At 40.9% G+C, this 27662-nt stretch overlaps 1 protein-coding gene across 1 annotated transcript; it reads left to right on the forward strand.

The window, feature by feature from the left end:
* The first annotated feature begins 21450 nt into the window (after window positions 1–21450).
* BMP10 (bone morphogenetic protein 10) lies at window positions 21451–27171 on the forward strand. The gene is made up of 2 exons (XM_057743510.1): window positions 21451–21784; window positions 26234–27171. Exons 1-2 carry the CDS (start codon window positions 21451–21453, stop codon window positions 27169–27171), a joined length of 1272 nt encoding a protein of 423 aa, XP_057599493.1.
* Window positions 27172–27662: the final 491 nt, after the last annotated feature.

The following is a 27662-nucleotide window of genomic DNA, read 5'->3' on the forward strand; positions in this document are numbered from 1 at the left end:
TTTCCTTCCTCCAGTCCTGGAAGCAACCAGCTTTGTAAGGAACGCTGGTTCCTTTTACTGGAGAATGATGTTTAGAAGCCAGGATATGGACTCTAAATGTGCTCACAGAGATACTCACATCGCAGTATCTCTGCCCTTACATTCTCAGTGGTCAGAGTGAGGGATGATATGCATGTACATATATATGTAGAAATATTCATACATATTTAGAAATAGATACAGATGTATCACATTTTATATCTATAGATATTGATGATTTATCAATTTATCATTCGTATCAATTATATATCATTTAGATCAATATCTATTGAAAGTCATAGTTCATACCAGTACCTCCAATTTAAATTTTACACCACAGGGTTCGTTTTAGTTTCCCACTTTCCATATTAGTAACTCCCTTCTCTGACAGTGAAGGACTTGACTCCCATTATCCTTAATATATACTTACTTATTTGATCAATCTCCCTGCAGTGACTGATTCCTCCAGAGCCACCAGCACCCCTTCCCTGTGTGGATGCCCTCCTCACCCCACTCAGACCCTGAGTCCCTGCTCTGGGCCACCATGGTTCCCACTCTCCATCCTTCCAGCATGGACGCCTACTTTGCTGGGTCCCCCCTAATGAGTTTGGGAAGAAATTATTTAGGAAGGGAAAGAAAAAATTAGAAAGACCATATTTATTTGTTTATTATTTATTTATTTATTTTGCAAGATAAAGGAGAGGCGAGCTCTTCTACCATAGCACTATATTATGTGAATGTTCTTAATGGTGGGTATTTGAGCTGGTTTAGAGTTGAAGGGAATAAATCTGGGAATGACATTCTGAAAGTTTTACACCAAGAGGTGTTCCTGAGCAGATAATCTTTGTTTAAAGACAGGCTCAACAAGCCGTGATGATCTAACCCAGAAATGACAGAAGCAATGTGAGTAAAGACCCTGTGAACTTCCCTCTTTATGATTTATCCTATAGATTCCTGGCGGGGGGGGGGGGGGTGCTGTGGGGAGGGTGGGGAGTGTGCTGTGCGGGGAGTCAGCTCTGGGTTCTAATATGAGCAGAACAACCCATTCAAGGAGGCGACGTGATGGATGCTAGACCCGCAGAGTGTTGGTCTTCTTGTGAGTTAAGCCTGATAATCCCTAGGTCCTGCTACAGTCAGACTGTGCAGGGGCCCTGTGGCACTCTGCACCTTTATCACATTGTCCAGGCACCCTCCTCGAGGGTAAGGACAAGCCTCACTCATCATCTCCACTGTGCCCGGCCCAGGTCTGGCAACTACAGGCATTCAGTTGGCCTTTGCAGGTGAGTGAGTGCATGACTGATGGCCCCAGGCTGGCGGGTCTTGTCTCCCTCTTTAAAAGCATCCTCTATTAGCACAGCTGAGAGCTCCCTCCCAGACTGCACTGCAAGAAGTCAGGCTTGTTAGGACTGCTGGTGCTCTGCAAGGGCTGACATCCACCCCGTCCCTCACAAAAAGCCCCGATTCCTCGATAAGGAGAGGAAGTGACTGCTGCAGGAATTTGATCCATGATAACCCGTTCTGTCACTCTTGGTTAGACCATGGTGTGCGGCTGCTGGTCGCATGAGGCAGCAGCAGGCGCAGGCTCTAAAAGAATGTGTGTCCAATATTTGGTGCTGAAAGGCTGAAAGGAGAAGCAGACCCCAGGACGTGTCAGGGCGGATGATTCCCCGTGATGGAAAGGGCGTGATCCTCATGTGGGCAGCAAGTGGGGACGAGGTCATGGGGAGGAATTTAGAGAGATTTAGGTCTTGCTTCTCTGGGCATACTTTTTAAAAAAAGAAATATAAAATCTATCTTTTTAACATTTTATATCTGTTTCCTTTTTATCTTTCAACGTGGCCCCCACTAAAACTGAATTTTAAATAAGCTTAAATTTTGCAGTGCCTCCTGTTCATTCATGAACTTTGTGAAGAGCGCCATCCCTTTGGAGATGAGGAAATAGTCTATCTCTTAGTCTGTAAGACAGCAGTATTGGTACTGGTGACTTCTCTTCTTTTAAAACACGTATGTTCCCTGGAGAAGTAACTTATTACCATTCACATCTTAGTTTTAATTGCATTAGTAGATAGCATTCTCTCAATTCTTAACTATGATTAGCAGTGGAAAAAGAGAATTTTATTTCAGATGAAGCTTCTGCTCTCACACCACGAGTTGATGAGGGAAGGGGTTTTTAGAGCTGGGCATTGCAGGGAAGGTATTGTAGAGAGGGGATTGGCTGTGGGTGCCAATATGAAATGGCAGAAATGCTCTGGACTCACAGAGAGTTGGGTTCAAATCTCAGTTCTATTGGAGACTTAGTCACCTGGGAAAAGTCATCAAATATCTTTAGGTCTGAGATTTCACATCTACTATATAAAGATATAGGGCTTCAAATAGATGATCTTCGGGCACTAACATTGTATTCTATGGTTTGGGTTGTGAATGCAAAATTTGCCTTAGAGAACGCCTACTTTCTGGTGTATGATATGCCGTTACCTGGAATTATTATCTAAAAGGAATTAGGAATATTGCCTATGAAGTGGTAATTCAGGTCTAGTTTAAGAACAGATAGTTGCTGGCATTTGTAGATGTACAGAACAGAATGCTGGCACACAGTAAGTGTTTATGTGTTTTAGAGACATGTTTATACAACGTAAGCTTGCATTTAGCAGGAAAAAGTCGATTTTTCTGCCTGTACCACTGACAATTTTATGAGTTCATCTAGTCTTTTATCAAAGATCCTCTCTGTTCATTTTTGGGTTTTAGGTATAAGAAGTATTTAAATAGTAAAACAAACAGACAAAAAGAAATAATTTAAATGTTTAATGATAATAGATTGGGTAAGGATATGTAGGTCTATGCAAATAAGTGGAGCATTATGTAGCCATGTAATAAAGATTATATAAATGTGCATTGGCACAAAAAGATATTCAAGTTATATTTTTAAGTTTAAAAACGTAGGTTACTACAAAGCTCTCATAGCATGGAAAAATGACAAAAGACACACAAAAATACCTACAGGGTTTATATATCTTCATGATAGGATTAAAGATTTGTGAAATAAATTTCTTTTTCCTTTTTTCTTTTTTTTCCCATTTGTTCTTTTAAAGATCTTAAGATATAATTCAAATACGATATAACTCACCCAATTAAAGCAAATAATTCAATGACTTTTAGTATATTCACAGAGTTTTGCAACTACATGACCACAGTCAATTTTAGAACTTTTCAACACCACAAAAAGAAACCTTGCACCCCTTAGCCATCACCCCTGAGTCCTACCTACTCCACCACCCATACCCTTGCAACCACTAATCTAGTTTTTGTCTGTATAGATTTTAAAGTATCCTCTGGGTTTTTTATTTTAAATTTATACTTATATGTCTTAAGTTGGCTTTTCAGTAGAACTCATCTGAGAGACACCCAATGTTCATACATCTAAACAACCATACTTAACTGTTTTCTCTGGACCCAAACTAGGGACAAAATCTGCATCTATAGTTATGGGTGGTTTTTAGATCTGGCAGCACTGGGTGGGTTAGCATGTGGGTTGAGGTGTGAAGATCCCAAGCTTCCTTTGACTTCTCGTGGTGCTCTCCTCCCTGGCTGGAGGGACAGAGAGAGAGAGAGAGAGAGAAACTCTGTAATTTTTAGCTGCTTTTATTCCTGTCTGAGATCTCTTTTCATTTTTTAGAGCAGGACAGAGACATGACTGAAACCCTCATCCTTAACACCCATTTTCATGCTATGGTTTGCATAGCCTTGTTTTTTTTTTTTATCACGAATCACTGGTTTGAAGTGAAATGGTTTCTACATGATAGATCTAGCTTCAGATTCAACCAGGTCAACTCAAGTCATACATATTTGCTATTCAAGTTTTTGAAATGATGGGTCAACTTGGTCTTAGGTATCAAAAATAGAATGTTATAACTAAGGAATATACGGTGATTTTTAAAGAGTAGTTTCCTATTTCCTAAAGTTCAGATACTTTGTGTATGTGAATTAATTACTTTAATATTTATTGATCATCTCCTATGTAGAAAGCCCTGAGTTTTAAATGCTCAGTTATACAAAGAAGTGTAATCTGACTGAAATAAACTTAAAATTTGTAAGCCTGGACCTCCAGTCTTTGGACTCTATAATCTTTTCCTTATGTACACTATTAAGCAGATGTCTCCTTAACTCTGATTGCAACCAACATAAGCCCCTCCAGAAAACACAACATACGTGAAGTTGAATCATATGAAGCCACCAATATTCTACCATTTCGACATACAAAAATGGCAATTGCAAACTGCTCACTCTAATAAAATAAGAAAAACTTGCATTAAATAATGATAATGAATGCTTACCATTTACTGGTAGTGGGCTTAAAATATTTTATAGGCTTTATCTCATATAGGCTCACAACAACCTTATGAGGTAAGTAGTATTTTGATCTCCATTTTATTTTAATTTATGTTTCTTAATTATTGAAATTAGTTGATTTACAATCTTGTATTAGTTTTAGGTATACTACATAGTGATTCAATATTTTATAGATTATACTTTATCAAGTTATTATAAGGTATTAACCATATTCCTTGCACTGCACAATATATCCTTGTAGCTTATTTACTTTATATGTAGTATTTTATAGACAAGAAAACAGAATCTCAGAAAGATTCAGTAATCAACTCAAGTTCATATGGTCAATAAGTGGTCTTATTGTATGATACAGAGAAAGGTCTGCATAACACAAAAGACTACATTCTTAAATATTGTATTATAGGAAACATTAAAGGAATTGTAGAGGAAGTAATGGCTAGGGAAAGGTTCATACCCAAGTGCCCTAGCATGCAGTGGGTGCTCAATAAAATTAGAGGGCAGAGAGGGAATGCTTAATGCTAATAAAAATGCCAAAGCATGAAATTAGCTTAGTATCTTTTTTTATATTCCAAAGCATACAGAGCAACGTCCCCTCATGCTGTAACACCTCTGCTTGAGCCCCATCTCTGTCTGATTTTATTTTCAGCAGTTCTGAGAAAATGAAGGCTCCACTCAATTCCCCTTTAGTCAGTAATCTCCACTATCAAGAATCTTCAAACGGTGGGATAAAAATTTAATTTCCATATTAGTCAGTAATCTCCACTATCAAGAATCTTCAAACGGTGGGATAAAAATTTAATTTCCATATTAAGTTCTTCTCTTTCCTATGGGCTCCAAACAGACCCAGTATCCAACCATCAACTAGCTAAGAGATAAGATACATACTCATGAAAACTGAATAGCAATACAAAGCATCTGAAGAGATATATGAACTCTGAATGGATCCTGTCCTGACTAATACATTCCGGTCAGAATTCTCTTGCATCTATGATTCTGACAGTCTTTGGGCAGAGGCGATCTGCCTGGTAGGACACCTCTGAGTTTACTAACAACAATCACCAACTGATAAAACACCAATGTGTGAACCACTTGACTTCATCTTATGATGAATACTCTTTCCCAAAGTTCTGTCATTGGAATCCACCACTCTATAAGTTTTGTTTGCAAAATATGTGCTGGCAACCGCTTCTGTAGCTATTTCAGAGTACTGACACCTATCAATGCTTTGGGGGCAATGGACTGACCACAGGTCGTTCTCATAAGTCATTGGTACCAAAGGGCAACACTAAGTTCTTCCAAAGCATTCTGGGAAGAGTATCACGAGGATGCCCATAAATGCTATCAGGCACTGCCTGCCGCATGAGCGAAACGTTCGGTGAGAAGAAAGATACAGAGCAGTGTGACAGGGGTGAACGCGTGCAGGATAACTAAAATTAGTTTCCAATCTGAGCTCCTCATTTCTGCCTTCTCTGGAATGGCTGTCATTTCCACATTTTTCCCCATACATGGTCCATTCTGAGATGGCCCCCATTCAGAGATCTAAATGTCAACTGTGCTGAAAAAGCTACTGAAATTCTGATGCTGAATGAATGTGTAACATTTCAAACTGATACTCTGGAATCTTCTCACTCGGCCAGAAAAGCAGCTAGGGATAGAACCATGTTTATGTATTGATGCAAGACCTTGTCTCTGGCCTTGTATAGAGATGTCTCAAATATACAGGAGCATACTTGCAGGTTGATAGCACATCCTATTGATAGAATTCCATCTTGAGCAAGAGTTTCCTGGCCCTACCCGTATTGCATATAGGCAGCCCCATTCCCCAAGGAGGTCAGAGATTACATGGTTAACAGGCAAACAGAAAAACTCTCTCCCAGAAACACAGCACCAAGTCCTTCAGACCAGCTGTTGTAGAGGCCCAAGTGAAAGGTAAAGATTTCCCCCAAAGTTCTCCCTCAGAGAAGAGCCCACCTTATATTTGAGGCCTTACAAAGTCTCATGCTACAATTACTGTCTCAATTCCTCTCTCTCGACCAGTGAAGTACTGCTTGAAGAAAACATCAACCTAATAACCTGAGTTGGATATTTATTGAGATGTGTCTGAACTGATAAAATAAGAAAGATGCAAAGAAACTTAATCCATATTTCATGATTATTTCTGGAAGTATGCTTCCCAATGGCAACCACCCAATGTTACAAGGAGGGAAAAAGCCTTTTGAAGATAAGCTTAAAAAGCAATAAGTTGCATGGGTACCTTGGATAGGTTATAAATACATACCTCAGGACAATTGAAAAACTGACAGCTAATGTTATCCAAATGTGTGTTTGTGTTTGGGATCAGTTTTCTCTTGAAAGGCTGATGTTGCTGACATCTTAAAAGTGAAGATGATGAGGTCTCAAAAATGTGATAAATTACTCAAAAATGGCTCAAGCAACTGCTGGTGAAGATTCATGTGAAGGGTTTGAATGCAATCTTTTGAAAATGTGAAAATGGAGACAATTTTAAACTCATATTTTATTTTATGGAACTATTCTAAATGTATGTATTAACATTATTAAATAAAATAAGTAAAGATATGACTATTTCTTCTACATCTTTAAAAGGTATATATTCAAGATGCACCCTTCCCCCCAATCTATCTCTTTTCTTAATCTTTCATTGGGAAAAATGGGAGGGACTAACATATTTGGATATATACGGGAAATAAGAAATATTTTTAGATTAACATAGAGAAAATCTCTTGTCTTATATATGAGAGAGATTCAATGTGATTGTGCCTCATTTTGCTTGAGTTATTGATGCCAATTTTTAAAATACTCTCAGCAAACATTCTGTAGAATATTTAAATCTGTATTGAGTTCAAAATTATTAAAACCATTAATCAATCTACTAAATATATTGTTCTGATGCTATCCAGCATATTTCTTAGTCTTAAAAAAAAAAAACCCAAACCAAAAAACAAAACAAAACAAAAAAACCCTACCTATTTCCCAGTTCACTTTAGCTTACACCTAGTTTCACTGTTAGACCTCAGTCTGACTTTCAGGATCACTGTAGCAGGTCTTTGATAAGGGCCTGGGAAGAGTTATTTCAATTTTTGGCATTTGGTTTCCCTATTTATATAAAAAGATGATGTTGTATGCCCTGCTTTTTCCACAGGATTATGGTGAAGATCTGATGACACGAAAGTAGTTGAGACTATTGTATTAGTCAGATTTTCTTTCCTTAAATATATATGTTTAAAAAATTAACCTGAAACATTCAAAACATATATTTAGGAAGAGAAGGAGGGAAGATAGAAAGGAGGAGGAAAGGGAGGGAGGAAAAGAAGGAGAGAGAGAGAGAGAAACCTCAGTAAATAAGTTTTTGCAGAACCCATATTATAAAGGCTGTGGGTGTCTCAGACCCTTTCCCCTTTACTTTACCTCTGTTGACTCTGGTTACGTCATTCACACCCACATGGCCATGAAAGGACAAGCTGGAGGATTCCTCCTATTTCTCCTGAATTTGCAGACCTCAGTTTTCCATGAACTTTATTTTCCTTTTGTAGACACACTAGTGGGAACTTCGTTGGAATTCAGGGTTTGACCTTCTCTTGTATGGAGTATTCTAATGGCTATATCAGCCAGCATAAAAGAAATGGGCCATCCAAAGAATGAAATCTTCTCATTAAATGAGTCAACTGTGTACTCGTTTAATCATTTTGAAAAAGTTTCTAAGTAGTTTTCAAAAGCTGTGTTTGAATCACAGCTTAGGGCGTGATAAAAGACAGAGAAGTTAGCAAATTTTAAAATAAGATTTTATCTAAAAAGAATAACTAGTTTCAAAGCCTGGAGCTGGATAGATCTCTACATTTATAACAATTATTAGAACTAAGCCTTATGCCCAACATTGTTATCTGTGCAAGACAGACGACAAATGTAAGCCTTTGAGGGCTTAAGAAAATTGCCTAATCTGGGCAAAGATCAAGTGTTTCTGACCACTAGGTCACACTCTGAACAGCAGGAAGTCCTAGGCTAGACTATGTTTGATTCTGGGTAATACATTTTAAATTATATTTTCTAGTCACAAAAGTGAAGATAAAATATTCAAAATTTAAAAAATTATTCCTAGGAATTAAAAGAATAGAAATTTACCTGCAGATTCAATTCACAGCTGAAGTGGGAATACCACTACCCTGCTGGGGTAAGGCAGCTAAAGGGTGCTATAAGGGGAACCCCGAAAGGTTGACTGCTTGGTGAGAGCCCTGTGGATGAAGGCCCTGCAGGAGTTTCCTTCCACAGAGCATGGAAACAAGTGTGCCACATGTATGCAGAGCAAGACCGTGTGTGGGCTTGGATGAGAGCAATGGGGAAGCATTGTGGGGAGGAAGGGATGGAAAAAGTCTGAGCAACTTTGGTGATACTGGTTAAAAAAAACGTGGAGATCCTGTTAAAGAATTTTACCGAGTTACTGGAGATGGTTGTTCATTTAATAAAACACTTGAACCTGGTGTACCCCCAAAAAAATTAAAAAAAAAATACAATAAAAAAAAAATAAATAAAACACTTGAATGAGTAACACTGGAACCTGGCCTTTTCATCACCAACAATTCAGCAATGAAAGTACTTTTTTCTATGGAGAAATTAACTTCTCGTTGGCTCTGTGCCAAGTAAAGAATAGCAAATAGCAAAGGAAATAAAGCAGGAGCCAATCTTTATCTTCTCCCTGGAAAGCCCCCTATTTCCCCAAGACCCTCTCCCTCTGGTCCTTGGCAGCCTCTTCACAGCTGTCCTCCTCCTCTTCTCACTGTTGACCTCACTGGCGCTTTCCATGGAGGACCACGGCTTGCTGTAAACGTGACCGCTTCTGGTGCTACAGACCTTTTATCTATTTCCCTCACCTGCAGGCTCAGCTTATGTAGTGTTTCAGGGCAGCCCACATCCTTGCCATCATCCTTGTGGTCCTCAGGGACAAGTTACTTTGTTCCTGAAGTTTACAGTATTACTTCAATATTACTAAAATTCAGAGTAGACTTGACTTTAGTGAAAATGGAAATGGCACCAGCCCTACTTGTATCGATTGATTGAGACTCTATAGGAGCTGCTTAGAATTTATGTTATATTTAACTGAATTTTATGAATGGAAATGATATGTTTTACTGACATTCATGAATGTTGGGATCTACATGTATGTGTTGAATTGTAGCGCTCCCTCAAATTTCTGGAGATTCTAACGTATCATACATATACGGTATGTTATTACTATAAAAATTCTACACCTAAAATTTCTCTCTTGAAGTCCAGTGTCAGCCCCTCTAAATGCCTCCTTGGCATGCTGACCTTGCTGCTCCATTTTCTGTTCTAGCATGCTCAGCTAAACTCCCCCCCACAAGCCACCTCTCAGATCACCGATCTTTTAAACGAAAAGTACGCGAGGAGTCATCTTTTTACGTGTCCGGAGCCATCGTCTCACTCCCCTAAGCGGTTTGGGCTCTGGAGTCAGATTTCCTGGATTAAAATCCCAGTTCTGTTGCTTAGTCCACGTCCTGCCATACGCTTACCATTTCACTTCTTTGAGCCTTGGTTCCCTGGAGTCCAAAATAACGCCTATCTCATGGGATTGTGAGAATTGAAAGGGATCACTCATATAAATAAATCGGTGTGTTGTCAGCACGTAATGAACCCCATATTTGCTGCTGCTATTGTCACCGTCAGCATCACTACCCCTGCCCCATCCTTGCACTCATTTTGCTCACCAGGTGATTCTTCCTCTCACTTCTCAGAGGAAATTGAGGATATCAGATATGAAGTGCCTCAATGTCGCCTACCACCTCCAATGTGATAGGTGGCTGTATCCCCGCCCATCTTTTCCTCTCTTCCTTCACTGTAGACAAAGGTGTCCCCCATTCTATGGCTTATCCTCCTCCTCCTCCCAGTTGTGTGCTCTTTGCCAACCCCCTTAGTCCATCAAATCAGCCCCTCTTGGGGATGGAGAGCAGTGTTGAAGTGAATGACTGGGCTTTGGAACTAAACAGAGTGGTGTCAATCTTGGATCTTCCTCTTTCTGGTTCTCCGACCGGCCTCCTCATCTGTAAAATGGAGATGATGGTTTTACGACCCTAGGTCATAGAGTTGGGGGAGAACTAGATAAGATAAGGACCATAAAGCATGGGGTTCAGTGGCTGGCACAGGGTAGGACCTGAATAAATGGCAGCCTTTTACTGTCGTTGTTATGTCTGTGAGTGCTGCCAGCCTCGTGCCACTGTGCATTACACAGTGTAGGTGCTTGATAAACATTTGTTCTAGAGGTGGTGGTGAATGATGAATTATTAGCCATGATAAGTTGCCTCTGGCTGGGGCTCAAGATTCCTGGCTCCTCAGAGAGCTGCCTGATATCACAAGTTCAAGGGACCAACATTCATGTAGTAGGGGGACGCTCCAGGCAAAAACACTGTATTTCTATGAGGCTTTTGCCCCAAACCTAACGTAATCTCCAGATGAGCTGGACTGGACCAGGTGGAGGAACACTTTCTCTGTGGCTATCCATAGGTTCAAAGCTTAGAACCCAAGGGCAGCAGCAATCTCCTTGTCTTTTTTCCTTGGGGACCGCACCTTCAATTCATTTGAGGAGAAAAGCAGTCATATAGAAACACAGTAAGAAAAAGCAGGGCTCCAGAGACTTTGATCCTGAATGCCTACTGAAGAGAGTGGTGGCTTGGGAAGGGTGTGCCTTCCTAATTGGAGGATGCCCAGACCCTTCTTGTCTCACTGGCCACATGGAAGAAGGATTCCCATGAGTCAAGCCCTGGCCAGGATTCCCAAAACACTTAATCCGTAGAAAAATAGTCAAAGAAGAATCTCCAAGTTTTCAAAGGCGACCCCAAGGAGGGTGAGTGGGAGGGCGTGGCATGGAAAAGAAGATGGATGGCAAGAGACAAGAGATGTAGGTTCCTTTAGGGATTTGATGCAGCAGCAGTTTTGAGGAAGATTGGGACACTGAGGAAGATTAGTATCCTTAATTTAAATGTAGATTCCCTTGACTATCTTTAAGCTCTGTTCTCTTTATGGCACTATAGAAAACCCAAAGCAGAAAAATATGTGATGGCGGCATGTCAAAAGTATGTTCCTTTGTTTATCGATTGATTGAGCATGTACTATGTGCCAAGTTTCATAATAGGTTCTAGGGAAAAATGAATGGAATACAGCCTCTGCCCTCAACTTGTCCAAGAAGATAGGCATTCTAACCTTATCTCAGGAAAGCTGAAACAACCCCCAAGTATGTCAACCACATAACAGAGAATGGTCATTCTTGTGTCTGGAATAACAGCTGGGAATGCATATTTTGGAATTCTTTTTATCACAAATTTGGTCATTTGGCTTTATTACAGAAACACGTAGATGTTTCATCTTAGCAGCTAAATCAATGATTGCTATGTGGTGAGAGTGGTAGAATCAGGTGACTGTAGCAATCCCCTTAAACCGAGTCTTACATGCTTCTATTCTTTGGCTATCCAAAGTCCATTTAGCTGTTTGATTGGCTGTTTAAGAATTCTGCTGTTATCCTTCATAGAATTTCTTTTAGGTGCTGTTTTCAATCCTAACTGCACAAAATCCCCAGAGATAATTAATCAATGAATCCTAAACAAAACCTTGACAGACAATTCACTAATAATAATTTTGGAGGGTATGGGAAAGACCAGATGAATGGCTTTGGTCTCCTGACATCTACATCAGAACAAGCTTAACTGAAGGTGCTTATCTAAAATTCACTTTGTCATCTTCCAGTCATATATTCACATCGCTTTGTAAGGATTGCTTAAACTAATTACTGTCTTATGACATCATGTGGTTAGATTGGAACTTGACTCTGTAACCTGACCTTCTTCCATGAAAGGGAAGAAAGAAAAAGAGACTTTCTTGGGGAGGGAACTAAGCCTCTTAAGGCAAAAATGACCATCCCTTTCTGTGTAGGAACCAGAAGTTTGACTCTGTAAATGGACCTGCTCTCCTAACGTTACCTAACGATCATCAATGGCTTCCAGTTTCTTTTGCTCTTTGTTCTATGCATGGCATCTAATGAAGGTGGGTCACATGCAGACTCTGATTTCACAAAGCAATGTATGATGCTCAGCAACAGTTCTGTCACAGGACACTTAGGCTATCACTCTGATACGGAAGACCTTCTCCAAGAAGCCCTTCTGGCATGCAACCTTCTGAACTTGTCAAGTGAAAGTAGTCAGAAAAGTGGCTGCCTGCTGATAAGGCAGGTCTCAGCTATTTCTCTCTTCTTCTTTCTCTCAACCTGCAGAGTGCCTGAGGCCAGCTGGGCGGACCTCTTGTGTTCCATCCAACTTGGAGAGTCAACGATTCTCAGTTATAGGACTTGCCTCAGTGGATCATGACACTTGGGAGCAAGCGGTTATTCTGTAACAGTCCAGATGGTTATACAGTCTCAGCTGTGACACTGACATTCATAGATTGATTTGGCTGAGGTGTATCTTTCTTATAAAACCACATTCCTCCTCCCTTCCCCAGGTATTCATCATCTTGTAATGGTCACTTTCCAAGTTCAATAAGTGGTTGGCCTTGACTGTGTAGCTCTCTAGGGAAGGTCCTGGAGGCTGATCACTCAAAGAGGGAATGTGTGTTGCGCCTTCAAAATGCATGTACACTGAATTCTACAGATAAGGTGACCATATTTTCTTAATGAAAAAAAAGAAAGGAGACCCACATTTTGCCTGGACAGAACATTTGAAATTGGAACCATCCTAGGAAATCTAAAAATATTAGAGGATTCATGCAGCCTTTAGGGACATGAAGCCACAGAGCAGTCAGAGTGCAGACTAATCCACTAGTACAGAGTATCCCATCACTGTGGGCTTGAATTATGTGTATAATCGTACGGTCAAGATTTTATACAGGCACACCTTGAAGATAGTGCAGGTTTGGTTCCAGACCACTGCAATAAAGCAAATATCACAATAAAGCAAGTCACACACATTTTTTTTGTCTCCCAATGCATATAAAAGTTATGTTTAGACTGAGGTCTATTAAGTGTGCAACAGCACTATCTCTAAAACAACAATGTACATACCTTAATTTAAAAATACTTTATCTCTTAAAAAAATGCTAACCATCATCTGAGCTTTCAGCAAGTCATAATCTTTTTGTGATAGTAACATCACCATAACAAATATAATAACTGAAAAAGTTTGAAATACTGTGAGAATTACCAAAATGTGACACAGAGACATGAAGGGATCAGATGTTACTGGAAAAATGGTGCTGATAGACTTGCTCCATGCAGGGTTGCTGCAAACCTAAAAAAAATGCAGTATTTGTGAAATGCAACAAGGCAGTGTGCTCTACCATGCCCTACCTACCATCTCAGAGTCTAACTACATGGACTGTCAGCTGTTTAGACAAATCGGAGAGAGAAGTGGCAAGAGGGTGAGTTTGAATCCAGGTTTCCCTAATGCATGAACACGGGGTGATTCGTTTCGCCTTTCAAACCTCTGTTTCATCTGTAAAATGGGGAAGCAAATGCCATCTTTTGGAGTGAGGCTCAGAAGCGCAAAATGGCTGCTACGGAGAGGGCCACAGGGCTCTGAGGTTATTCCTCCCCCCCGCCCCTGCCCGCCACATTTACACGCTTGCGGAGCCCAGAAAACATGTGCTTCTCGGCTTCTCATGGAGCTGGAGTCAAAACAACTTGAAATCTACTAATTTTCTTCATTGAAATAATTGCACTTATTTGAGTATCTTGGTTTTCCCTCTGAGCTGCTCTCCAGATCTGAGTGTCTTGTGAGGCGTGAATGGCAGCTTATCTTGCTGAGAGTGTGGAATAAAACCTTAGCAGCCTCTGGTGTTAAAGGGCTTGACTTATCTCAGGGAGGTGGCAGAGCGCCCTGGCTGGCTTTGCTGCTTTGTCTTCGCACTCCGTATGGTTGCTTAGCGCAGCTGTCAAACACCTCGAGTGATCCTAAGAGCACGCTGAGGGACAGTCTATGCCACTCCCAGGACATCCTAGGTCAGCGGGCATTTTCCTTTTTAGCATTGACTCCTTAAGGAGTACATGCCAAAAAAGATTCCGTTAGCTTTAAAGAACTATGAAAATGTGAACGAAGATACAGATAATGTAATCTTTTGTAACAGGGAAGGCTTGTCTCACTCCATGAATAATTGTGTTCCTGAAAGGAGCATCAGTGTAAGAAACTCAATTTAAAATGTAACTGGGGAACTCTCTGTTCCAAGGAACGCTTGGTGAAGCTTTTTTCTAAAGCTAATGATAATAATACTATTTAGCTACTTTGGAATTTGATAGCTAATATCAATCTATATGCTTTTAAAAAACCATGGGCTCTCTCTCGCTCTCTCTCTCTGAGCAAAAGGGGATAGGATAACCATTCATCTTCTGGTTATCTTTTACAGCTGAAGATAGCATATGCGGCAGTAGTTCTTGGGATGAAAGGAGCCCTCCTCCCTTGACTTTTTTCTTGCAAAAGCCTCTATATTACCCACACAAAGCTTCAAAATTATTCTTTCATATTAAGCTCTTACTTTATCTGGATTTGACTTTTGCATAAAGAGTGAAGTAGACTGTCAATATTTCCAATAAATGATCCTGGCAAAATTTATCAAATCATTTATCTTTTTCCTATGTATCTGTGATGCCAGTTATTACATATATATATTACATATTTGTATGAGGCTTTCCCGTGGTTATTTTCTGTTTTATTGATCTATTTCTGCAATGACACAACACTGTCTTGATTATTATTGATTTTTAACAGGTCTTGATATTTGGTAAGAAAAGTCTCCCATCTAGTTCTCCAAGGATATCTTAGCCATTCTTAACCTTTCACTCCGGCATTCAAGTTTTAGGAACATCTTTTCAAGTTCAATTAAAAGTCTTGTAAGGATTGTGATTGAGATTTTCTTGAATCTATATATTGATTGGGGATTATTGACATCTTTGTTATATTGTCTTCCTAATCATGGACTTAGATTGGTGCTGCATGTATGTCTCCTTTCCTGTCCTTCAATAAGCTTTTTTTTTCTCCTGAGTACCATGCTTTACATGGGTTGGATAATTTATTATAGAGTTGTGGGAACCGACACAATACTTTAAAACAGTGCCTGCTTTCCCATCTAAACTATGTCTTTTGTCCAGGAGACTATCTCCTGCCCTGTTGTAGATCCCAGGAATGAGTGGAGACAGCAACCGAAGAGAGAGGCTTCCAGCCTCAACCAGCCCGCAAGTCAACCAACACAAGCTTGGCAAGGATGTAGAAATAAGTACTCCTGCGGGGATGAACAGAACTGGGAAAACCATTTGTGGAAACAGTTTGTCAACTAAGATTATTCATAGTGGCACTGTACATAATGGGGGAGGGGGAGAAATAATCCAAGTGTCTATCAACAGTATAATAAATCTTTATATATTTGTAAAACAGGGAACTATGCAGCAGTGAAAATCAATGTGCTGCAGCTAAAAAGTGAAAAAAAGCAAGTCATACAGGAAAACATAGCATGATTCAATTTATATATGTTAAAATAGGCAAAACTAAGCTATATATTTTTAGGGATTTGTTCATATGTAGTAAAATCACAAAAGTATAACAGATTGATTAATAAAAAAAATTTACTCTGGTAGTTACCTCTGTTGGGGAGAAAGAGATGAATTGGAAAGGGTTACATGGAGGCTTTAAAGGTACTGGTCTTTTCTACTTCTTAAACTGGGTGGTTGGTACGCGGGTGTGTCTGTTTTATTACTGTCTTCAAACTTTTGATATATTTCATGTAAACACAGTGCGTATGGTACATTGCATAATAAAATTTTAGAAGAATGATAAACTAATTCTTTGCAGATTTTTAATTGAGTGGTATACAATAGTCCATAAACCAATCTAGATACATATAGTGTGTGTCTCAAGAGAATGCAGGCATATTTTAGTAACGATTACTTATTTTAAATGACATTTGTGCTTTTATGATATTACTGTAAGAAGTCTCAGGAAGAAGATATTTGAATGTTTGCTATTAGTTTTTCTTGAGTGACTATTTATTAATGACCATGGGGAAAGTAAAGCTCTAGGCACTTATATATCAGGGAACATAAGTAGGATTCATGCCATTCTGAAGCATGTCTTCTATTTGGGAGTGAGGAGTGGATGGCAGCAAGAGATGGACGGCAAACAGTGAGCATACTATAGTAATAAATTGTATCTTATGTTGGGAGGGCATTAAATTTTTTCAATTAAATTTTTTCAATTTTTTTATTATTTTTTGGCTGTGTTGGGTCTTCGTTGTTGCGTGCGGGCTTTCTCTAGTTGGGGCGAATGGGGGCTACTCTTTGTTGCAGTGCACAGGCTTCTCATTGCGGTGGCTTCTCTTGCTGTGGAGCACGGGCTCTAGAGCGCAGCCTCAGTAGTTGTGGTGCATGGGCTTAGTTGCTCTGTGGTGTGTGGGATCTTCCTGGACCAGGGCTCAAACTCTTGTCCCCTGCACTGGCAGGTGAATTCTTAACCACTGCACCACCAGGGAAGTCCCTGGAGGAGGTTACTTCTGAGCAAAGACTTGAATAGGGTGAGAGAGTGACCATGTGGATTATCGGGGAAAGGCTGTTTCAGGTGGAGGGAGCAGTTGAAGCAAAGGCCCTGAGATGGGAGAATGCCTGGGGTGTTTAAGGCATAGCAAGGGGCTGGAGAAGAGCGAGCAAGTGGCAATGATGTCCAAGAGGCAATGCAGGGTATGAGAGCTTTTGCACAGCTTTGTCTTTTTCTCTGAGTGAGGAAAGGAGTGGTGATCCGACATCATATCAGCATCTGGCTGTCATGTTGAGAACAGACTGTTGGGAATTGAGGGCAGAAGCAGCTGGTAGCCCGTTACCACAATCCAGGCAAGAGGCAATGTAGCACAGACAATCTCCAAGTATTTCTGAGATTGGTGGTATTCTATGGAGAAAAAATGTTATTTAGGCACTTTGCATTTTTCTTGGACCTACATTCCAAGTAAGCAAATATACGAACAACTGCTCTCAATCTTAGAATATGTTGGCAGGTGTATTTGAAATCTAAATATCTAATGTCTTTACATTTCAATAGAATTGTAGATTTCCCTTTACTACTTTAAAAATCCTCTTATAAGTTTATGAGAATTCTATGCAGTGGAATTCAGCAATTATTATAATTAATGGTCGTAAAGACTATGTGGCCACAAGAAAAACCCTTAAGATGAAATGTTCAGTGAAAAATAAAAACAAGAGGCATATTGTGTATTTGTATAGTATGATTCCAAAAAAGAAGAAAAAGAAAAAAAGAAAAAGATCCATGCCCTTCTCATTGGTCCAGCCCCCTTGCTCTCGGCCCTCATCTACTGTAACGCTCCCCCTTGCTTGACTTCCTATAACCACCTTAAGCCTCCCAAGCATGCTGTTTCTTCAGAGTCTTTGCATGGGCTGTTCCCTCTGCCTGCAGGGTCCTTACTCTGTGGGCCTCCATGGGCCTCTGTGACTGACTCCCTCCCGTCCACCCCCCTCCCCCTTGGCATGTCCTATCCCCCTGCTTTGGTTTGTTTTCCCCGCTGTACTTATCACCACTCAACAGGCACTTTGCTTTATTTGTTATTTGTTTATTGTCTCTCCCTCCAATTGAAAAGTAAACTCCCTGAGGTCAGGAGTTTGGTCAGTTTTCTTCAGGTTTTGTTTTTGGACCAGACCTGATGTGTAGTAGGTACCCACAAGAAATTGTTGAATGAAAGACTATTACAAAGGCCTGATTTTTAAAAAATTGTTTACAATTATTGATGATGATTCACACTCTGGGCTTTATTGGAGAGTGAAGGGATCATGTGGAAGGTTATTGAAGGAAAGAGCGAAGGGACTATTGAAATCACCTGCATTGGAGAAGTTGCGTTGAGGATGTGGCCCCCGTGTGTCAGGGCATGAGAAGCACTTGGCACACAGGTAAGCCTGGGGTCAACAGCAACCTAAATGCTGAGGGGTCAGTAGAGGCAAGGGAACACTTCTCCTACTGAGAATGTGGACTCTGGCCTATGGTGTTGATGAGAAATGCCACTGTCAAGACAGCTGCTAATCCTAGAAGGAGATGCTGGGCGGACCACATGAAAGGAGAAAAGACCCACCCCAGGGACGAAGCCACCCCCCCCCCCCCCCCCGGATGGTTTCCTAAGTCTAGGAACAGTGGGCAAGATCTGGGCTGGAGAAAGAACGCAGCCAGAGAGCAGATTTCATAGCAGGTGAGGAAATGATCAGAGCAAGCTGTCATCCTCATGTCGAGCTTGGAAATTCTAACAGCATATAGCATATGCAGCTCTGGCTGAGGAATTTTCGGTGGTACTTAGATTCACCTCTTATACATAGTGCGGCAGTGCTATGTCATGCTGAATATCAGAATAATTCCATATAGGTTGGTAAATAGCTGCTGCCCAAACCAACCCCCCCAGAATCCCAGCCCAATCTCCCCAGGATCCAGAGCTTAAGAGGTGAAGCTTAGGGCCCCTGGGATCTCTTTAATTGGCTGGGACCTGTTATATAGCTGACTAAACATTTTTATTGTCATACCCATAAAGTAATAGAATAGATTATGTCTACAAGAATCAAACGAAGAAGAAATGTGGAACTATTTGGACTTTTTAGAGTCGAGGAGAGTCATCAGGAAAAGCTAGAGAAAATCATGAGAACAAAGAGACTCTGCAGCTAAAATGTAAGATGTCCCCGACCTAGAAGAGGGAGGAAGTTGTGTTCCCTTTCTTCATGCCTGAAGTCCAATCTCCTGCCTTGTTCGCTCAGCACAGGTGAGGAACATAGGGACCTTGCATTTCAAGAAGTCACAGGCATTGATATGTGGTTATATTCTATCTTTAAATTTTATCTTTAAATTCTATCTTTAAATCAACCAAAAAGATACACATTTGTGATGGGGAAACTGGTCCAAATATTTAACCCCATCGTTACTCTAACACTGAGTACAGGAAAGCCAGCGAAATCACGGTTGCACATCTTAGCCCTGAGTATGCACAGAACCAGAACTCTGCAAGGCGGGGTGCCTGTCTCTCCTCCTGACCTCTGAAGCCAGCGCGCCCGGCTTATAAGTACCGCCACTTACTCTGCTGTCTTGTGGCAGTTACACGCACATGCCTGCCATTCAGAGTTTTGGAGTGTGCGTTGACATCTGTGTGTGTGTGTGAAGATAAACGGGTGCTTGCTTCGATGCAGGGTGTGATTCATGGGCCCTGCTGGTATACTGTCAGGAACCTCCGGTAAAGCCTGTAGGATGGCTTATGGCCCTTGGACTCACTCACTTGTGGACCTGTTCAGGATATAATCTATTTTCAGTCTACAATTGTCTTTTTAATGTAGGAGCAGAAACTTTCACTGAAATAGAGCATTGAATCAAATCCACAGCTATTAAACAAATAAACAACTTTGTGGAGGATTTTTCCCCCCTCAAAATGCAGCTCTTTCTCCAGTAGTTCAAAAATATTGCTGTAAAACCTTGCATTTAGGAGGAGGAAGAATCAGAAGGTGACCATAATCCTTAGGGAGCCTAGAGGAAAAAAGGAAAGGGGAGCTACTGTAGTTATCCTATTGGGGTAAACGTAGGAAAATTTAGCTCAGAAACTAAGAGAATATTCCAGCGCACCAAATATATAGACACAGCACTCTGAACACAGCACCAGGCCGTGCAGTGAACAGGTCAGAGAGACACCAGTCCCAATGCCTCAGCGGGAAGAGAACCGCTGCAGTTGTCCACAGAACCATCTTGACCACACCATGCTGTTACCTCTGCTAATTAGGGTTGAAAAGTGAGATGACCTTGATTTGTCTTTCCCTACAGCAGACACACAGTCAATTCCACCACTCTTTTTCAGACCAAGGCATCTGGCATTTTTCACCTTTTACCGAAACCATTTAATGGTCAATGTGATTCAACCATAAAGATGGATTTGACAGAGATTGCAGAGATTGTGGTCGTTTTAATAACTCATCACAAACGTGAAGGACCTGAGCTCCACATCCAGCTGCAAACTGTCGCCTGCCTTCTCGTGACTGTGGACTCCCTGGGGCTGGGCTGGGCTGGAGCTCAGTTAGCCTGGCTAAACCGCCTCGTGCCCCAGGCTAGGAGAACCCTGGTTAAAAGGTCTGATTGTTTTCTTGTTTCATAAGAGTCAGACTGCCTGGATTCAAATCCTGGCTCTATCACTTTGTAGCTGTGTGACCTCTGGCAGCTTATTGAATCTTAGTGACCCGTATATGCCATGGGGATAATAATAGGGTTATTATAGGAAGCACATTCGGTGATATATGCAAAGCACTTAGGACAATGCCGGTTCGTAGGAAAGCACCTAATAAATTTTAGTTGCTGTAACAATGAAGCACTTGCCCTATTTTTCAAAAGCCATTGTAGCCAGATCAAATCTGTACCCAAAAGGCTATTCCCCACGAAGTTTATACTTTCCTGTTTCTAATAATGTCAGCTTCTAAAGATTCATATAAGTTCATTTATATCTATTAACTTAACCTGGAGATGTTGGAGATTTGGTCTTTCTTCAGAAACGTTTATGGGAGGATGAAAGCCCCATCACTTGCATTAATACACATCACCATTGATGTGTATTATGTTGATTCTTAATGTCTGTTACATGCATGTGTGAAACTGAACTACGTAAAAGCAGAATTTAGGCATTCCTGCCAAAAGGAAGTGAATTAAAAGGAGGAGAAGCAGAGCCTTTGTAAGGAGAAAATTGTCCTATCTCCCAGCCAGTGTCAGAATGTGGAAATGTTTACAAAATGCTCATTAAAAGAAAAAAGGATTGCAAGATAGAAACAAAATCTGGTGCACAAGTTTACACTAGGGAGATAAGAAAGGATAGGCCCCTATGGGGGATTTTGTTATCCAATTACTGCAACCTGATTTTGGGTGGGGGAGAGGAAGAGTGGTAGGAGGAGGGAGAGAGAGGGGAAGTTTCCAAACTTGTCTCCAATGACACGAGACATTTACTCTCCGCAAGATAAAACTGCCACTTAGAGCCCAGGAGCGCTAAACCTTCCTGGGTTGGCCTGGGGGCTGGAGCAGAGTCATGGGTTCCCTGGCCCTGCAGCTGTGCGCTCTCTCCTGCCTGGTGGCTCACTTGGTTTCTGGCAGCCCCATCATGAGCCTGGAGCAGTCGCCTCTGGAAGAAGATATGCCCCTCTTTGATGATGTCTTCTCTGAGCAAGATGGTGTCGACTTCAACACATTGCTACAGAGCATGAAGAAAGAGTTTCTCAAGACATTGAACCTGTCGGACATCCCCATGCAAGATTCAGCCAAGGTTGACCCACCAGAGTACATGCTGGAACTCTACAACAAATTTGCGACAGATCGGACCTCCATGCCATCTGCCAACATCATTAGGAGTTTCAAGAATGAAGGTAAGTGGAGCTTTTACTGATCGAATTTGGCTTCAAGTTTTTAGAAGCGGTGAGTAAATTTACAATGCGTGTGATATTGATAAGGCTGAAAACATGTATGGAAGGGTGTGTGTACACAGATACCACAAAACAAGCACATTTTGGTCTATACTGTTTCTATGGTCATTTTCCAAATAGTATTAAAAGGTATTAAAGAATATCTTTTAATCCAATGCCACAAAGTGGCTACCATTTTGACATCAAAATTGGGTCTTTGAAAATTTTCAGTTTGAACAGCAGGTAATAAAAAATATTAATGTTGGTCTACCACTATACCTTTGTCTGTCATTTTCCAGATAGGCCTCAGTTCCATTTGACTTTTAATTGACTGCAAAATTTGTCAGCTTCTACTTAGAATGAAAATGATGAAAATAGATAAAATACAGAAAGTTATGGTTTGTGTTTTGCTCAAACTTTGGGTGAGTTTCCATTTTGTGATCTTATTTAAGAAATGTTAAAAAAAAAAGAGAGAAATGTTCAAACAGGATGGGAACATGTTTTAGAGATTCTCCCTGAAGTTTTGTTTTGTTTGATGTGAGGTGTATATCCTTGAAGCACTGTTTATAGTTTCCAGGATGTGTGTATGGCCCAATTAATGATCCAGCTTATTCTGTATCTTTATGAAGAACAATGTACAAGCTTTAAATATCAGTGGGGAAAGTGTGTTTCTCCCCCCAGATCTTTATTCGTTACTAAATCTAATGACCTAGCAAGTTAATCCTTTATTTAATATGGTGCCAGCAATCACAAAAATTTTTTCTTCTAATATCCATGGTAAAAGCTGTGGGTCCAAAAAACCTAATTTTTTCATATTTACCAATTATGCTTTTATAGTCATTAATCAGTTACAAAAGAGGGTTTGGAGAGATGTTTGCCAAATATTCTTGAAAGCAAAAAGGTAGTGGCAAAACAATAGCTCAGGATTTGGATTTTTGAGACAGGGCTGACTTAGTCGATGTGCATGATTAGCTTAATTTCTCTGAATTCCAATTTCCTCATCAACAAATTGGGGATAATATACCTACATAACACAACTGAGCGATTTCAAAGAGGTTATAGGTAAGAAAGTACTACATTTGCTATGAAGTACTGAACAAATGTCAGTTGTTACTAATGAGTGCCTTAAATTCTAGACATTGGAGGAAATGTTAAATAGGTATTGCTCAGTCCTGGAGATACTATTTGCCTTAAAAACTTAGGTGAGTGCCAAAATTTCAAATATTTAGTAACGTATTGGAAATGTGACGTAGTAACATTTAGTAACATAATGGAAACCACAAGCTGAAATTACAGATTCCTTTTGGGGTCAGTCTGAATTGAAAATAAACAGCCTCCTTCCCTGGGAAGGCTTCCTGATGTTTCTGAGTGCTGATCCCTGGGCGGCTGGCTCAGGGTGTGGGTGGGAAAATATTCACGTCCCTGAGGAAAGCAGGAGTTTTTCAGTTCTCACTTCTCCTGTGGAGGATTTGGATGGTCCAGGTCAGGAAGTAGAGTTTTCAGAGCTTCTTATTGCTGAAGATCAGTGAGGATAAGAGCAAACCTCTCGGTGGACAGCCCAGCTGCCCGCACCTCTGCCAGTCCTCGGGTGAAAATGCACAGCCCAAGGTCATGAATCCTGCACTGTGCTCACCCTGTTGGCTTTTATTGTCTTTCTTTGATTCTCTGTGTTTGCTCAGTGCAACTCCCTAAGAGACAAAGACCAACCAAACCAAACCAAACCAAACCTCCTCCAAATCTAACTAAGTGGGGAAAACAAGTGCAAGTGTGCTTCCAAGGTGGGAAAGCATGACTTTATTTCCTACCACTGCTTTGATCTTGGGAAAGTCAGTTCTCTGCATTGAGTCTTGATTTCTTCCAGAATCAAATGAAGAGAATACCAATACCAGTATCATAGGGTTATTGTAAGAACTAAATAAAACAATTTGCTGAACAGCTGGCACGTAAAACTTGCTCAACAAACACCAGTTCCCTTGCCTGAAATGTAACACCTCCATTATTACTATATTTGTACATGCACAGTGAACTTATTTTTTATAGCAGCTTTATTGAAGTATAATTGACATAAACAATAAACTTCACATATTTCAAATGTCTAATTTGATAGGTTTTGACATATGTAAACATCCACTGGAACCGTCGCCACCATCAAGACAGTGAACATATTCATTACCACCAAAAGTTTCCTTGTGCTCCTTTGTAAACCCTTCCTCCCACTACAGTGAGTTTGTATTGTGCATTTTTCTAATGGATGGGACAACCAGTATATTCCCCTATTCTTGGTCTTCTCATGTTTCCTGTCCAAGGGGAGTCAAATTTCCTCCATTGCTATGAGGGGGCGGAGGTAACTACCATATTACTTGATATATTAATGGATGTATGTCATGCCCATAAATCAGTTCGGTCTGATGCCCAGAATCATCCACTCATTAATGTTTTTAAAGTGCTACCTCTGTTTAAAGCATCACGGTAGATTGGAGGCATAGGAGGGAGGTTAAGCTGTGGTACCTGCCAGTAAGATGACAATCTAGTTGGGAAGATGATTCATGAAGACAACTGAAAAACAAGGATGTAAATGGCAAGGTCAAGGAGACATATAGAGAGTAAGTACTCAAGTTATCCAGAAGGGAGTGGACTTCCAGATAGGGAGATAAAGAAGGGAGGGCCCTATAGGGAGGGGTCACAGCTAGACAGATGGAGATGAGGGGGTAGAGCTTTCCAAGTGTCAGAAGAATATATCCAAAAGTGCAATATACAGTAAAGCAAAGGAGTTTTTTTGGCAAGCAGTAAAGATATCCATGTACTTTAAATAGGAGACCTTGTTTAATCTTTGTTTAAAAGATTTGTTTAATCTTTGAACAAATATTAATTGATAAATTGCAATGTTCCATGCTGTAGGGGATGAATGGGAGCTATAAGTGGATCAAGAGGTGAAGACCTCATTATAGCCAGTTTTGAGAGTCGTGCTAGAGAGTTCAAATTCATTCCATTGACCTGTAATTCTCACTGGCAATGTATGAGATGATTTTAGGTGGTACTCAGAGGAAGCTGTGAATCATGTGAGATCAGTACATGTTTTTATTAACGTGGATTAAAAAAAATCCACACAACAACCACCTCAAACCCCTCATTTCATGAATACTGTTGCTTAGGACAAGACGAAAAGAGGAAGTTAGCAGGAAAACAGTAAGATCAAGTTAAAGAAAAATATTAAAAAATACCATCTGGAGAAAAGACCTCTCTGAAATCATGAATTGGATATGCAATGGGGAAAAGGCTGCTCAAGATGAGAGTGACCCCCTCAATTGGTGGTCCTCGGCATCTTTGGTGTCGTGGAAACTTTTGATTGATGACAGATGCCTCCAGGGATTCCTTGTAGACGGGTATTGCCTCGGGTAAGTGTAGAGGAGGTTCAGACGCCTATAAAATTCTCAGATAGGGGGTCAACATGATAATATTTGGAGATGTGTTTCTAAGACTAAAGGACCTTTAAAATTTTATTTCATAAACATTCTAAGTGATTCCCATGTGCTGCCTTTCCATGCCCGGTGCTAAGAGTACAAAATTAAGGCAGCCAATCTATCCTCAAGGTTAATTTTTCTCCATTCTTCTTTATGGAGGACCACACACCCCAAATTCAACTGCTGTGACCCCGTTAGTGTTATGGCCATCTTGTTGACCTTGTCAGGCTTTGTTGTCTAGAGCAGGGATCAGTAAACTTTTTCTGTAAAGGGCCAGACAGATACTAAATATTTGAGGTTTTGTGGGCCATATGATCTTGGTTGAGACTAACTCTGCTATTGTAGTGCAACAGTAGCCACAAACACAGTGCAGAAATGAATGGGTGAAGCTGTTTTCCAGTAACACTTTATTTCCGAAAACAGGTGGCAGGCCTGATTTGGCCTGTGGGCTAGGTTTACCAACCCTGGTCTACATGGGTGTTTTTCAGGAAGACCCCAACTGTGTGAGGATCTCCATCCATGACAAGTACAAATATGAAAAGCCATGACACCCTCATCACTGAAAAGCTTCAAGAAAAAAAAACAACCACCACACGTGTCTTGTTTGATAGTTCCTCACTGGTTAGAAAAATTGGGGGCTTGCCTGCACAGTCTCCAAGGTCCCTCCCAGTTCCATAATTCTGTGACTGAGGAGCTACGCAAACAAGGCTGGGTACGTCTGTCTCTCGTTCATTAGGTGGCCATTTTCCACAGCAGCTTAACTCAGTCTAGCATTCTACCCTTGACCTTCAGTATTTTCTCTTAGAGAATGCTAACACTGTGTTCATTTTCATTGATTTTCCCTCGTTCTGTCTGTATCAAACTTCCTGAATGGACAGGCGCTCTTATTGCATACATAAGCATGTGTTTTTTTTCTGCGACATCCTCCAAATCTGATATCTTTTTCTTTCAGATCTGTTTTCCCAACCAGCCAGTTTTAATGGACTCCGAAAATACCCTCTCGTCTTCAATGTGTCCATCCCTCACCATGAAGAGGTCATCATGGCTGAACTCAGGTTGTACACCCTGGTGCAAAGAGATCGCATGATGTATGAAGGAGTGGACCGGAAAATCACCATTTTTGAAGTACTAGAGAGCAAAGGGGACCATGAGGGTGAAAGAAACATGCTGGTCTTGGTGTCAGGGGAGATCTATGGAACCAACAGTGAGTGGGAGACTTTTGATGTCACTAATGCCATCAGGCACTGGCAAAAGTCAGGCTCATCCACTCACCAGCTGGAGGTCCACATTGAGAGCAAGCAGGAAATGGAGGATGCTGGCAGGGGACAACTGGAAATAGACACGAGTGCCCGGAATAAGCACGTCCCTTTGCTTGTCGTGTTTTCTGATGACCAAAGCAGTGAGAAGGAGCGGAAGGAGGAACTGAATGAAATGATTGCCCACGAGCAACTTCCGGAGATGGACAACCTGGGACTGGACAGTTATTCCAGCGGACCCGGGGAAGAGGCTTTGCTGCAGATGAGGTCAAACATCATCTATGACTCCACTGCCCGTATCAGAAGGAACGCGAAAGGAAACTACTGCAAGAGGACCCCGCTTTACATCGACTTCAAGGAGATTGGCTGGGACTCTTGGATCATCGCCCCGCCTGGATACGAAGCCTATGAATGCCGTGGTGTTTGCAACTACCCCCTGGCTGAGCATCTCACCCCCACAAAGCATGCAATTATCCAGGCCTTGGTCCACCTCAAGAATTCCCAGAAGGCTTCCAAAGCCTGCTGTGTGCCCACCAAGCTGGAGCCCATCTCCATCCTCTATTTAGACAAGGGCGTCGTCACCTACAAGTTTAAATATGAGGGCATGACTGTCTCTGAGTGTGGCTGTAGATAGAAGAGGAGTCCTGTGGCCTATTTAATAACTGTAAATGTGTATATTTTGTGTTCCTATTTAATAAGATTATTTAATAAGGGTGTACAGATCATAGAAGCTTGCTGCCTTAGGGAATTTGACAGGTCGGTTTGTTGTAGGCAATGCATATTATGACTCTACAGCTGAGGCCCTTTCAATCTATTTTTCTTTGGACTTGCCATTTCCTGGCAATGCCATCTCTAAGAGCAATTGGCAAGCCCACACTGCTTGCCCTCTAGGTCAGTTTGAAAGCAACACCCCTGAGCGGAAATACAGTGTCGAGAGAGGTAGATATTTGTGTATGTATATGTGTACATAGATAAACGTATAACACCCTTTGGTTCTATAGAGGCAGGGCCTACTCACACATTTGATTTGACCCAATCAAATGTGTATAGGTTAAAAGCCAGTGGGATATTCTCGGTCACCTCTTCTCTAAGCAGTATTTACATCAAGATAATTTGCACCAGGAA

The sequence above is a fragment of the Hippopotamus amphibius genome, chromosome 7, assembly GCF_030028045.1.
Source record: "Hippopotamus amphibius kiboko isolate mHipAmp2 chromosome 7, mHipAmp2.hap2, whole genome shotgun sequence".
Lineage (NCBI taxonomy): Eukaryota > Metazoa > Chordata > Mammalia > Artiodactyla > Hippopotamidae > Hippopotamus > Hippopotamus amphibius.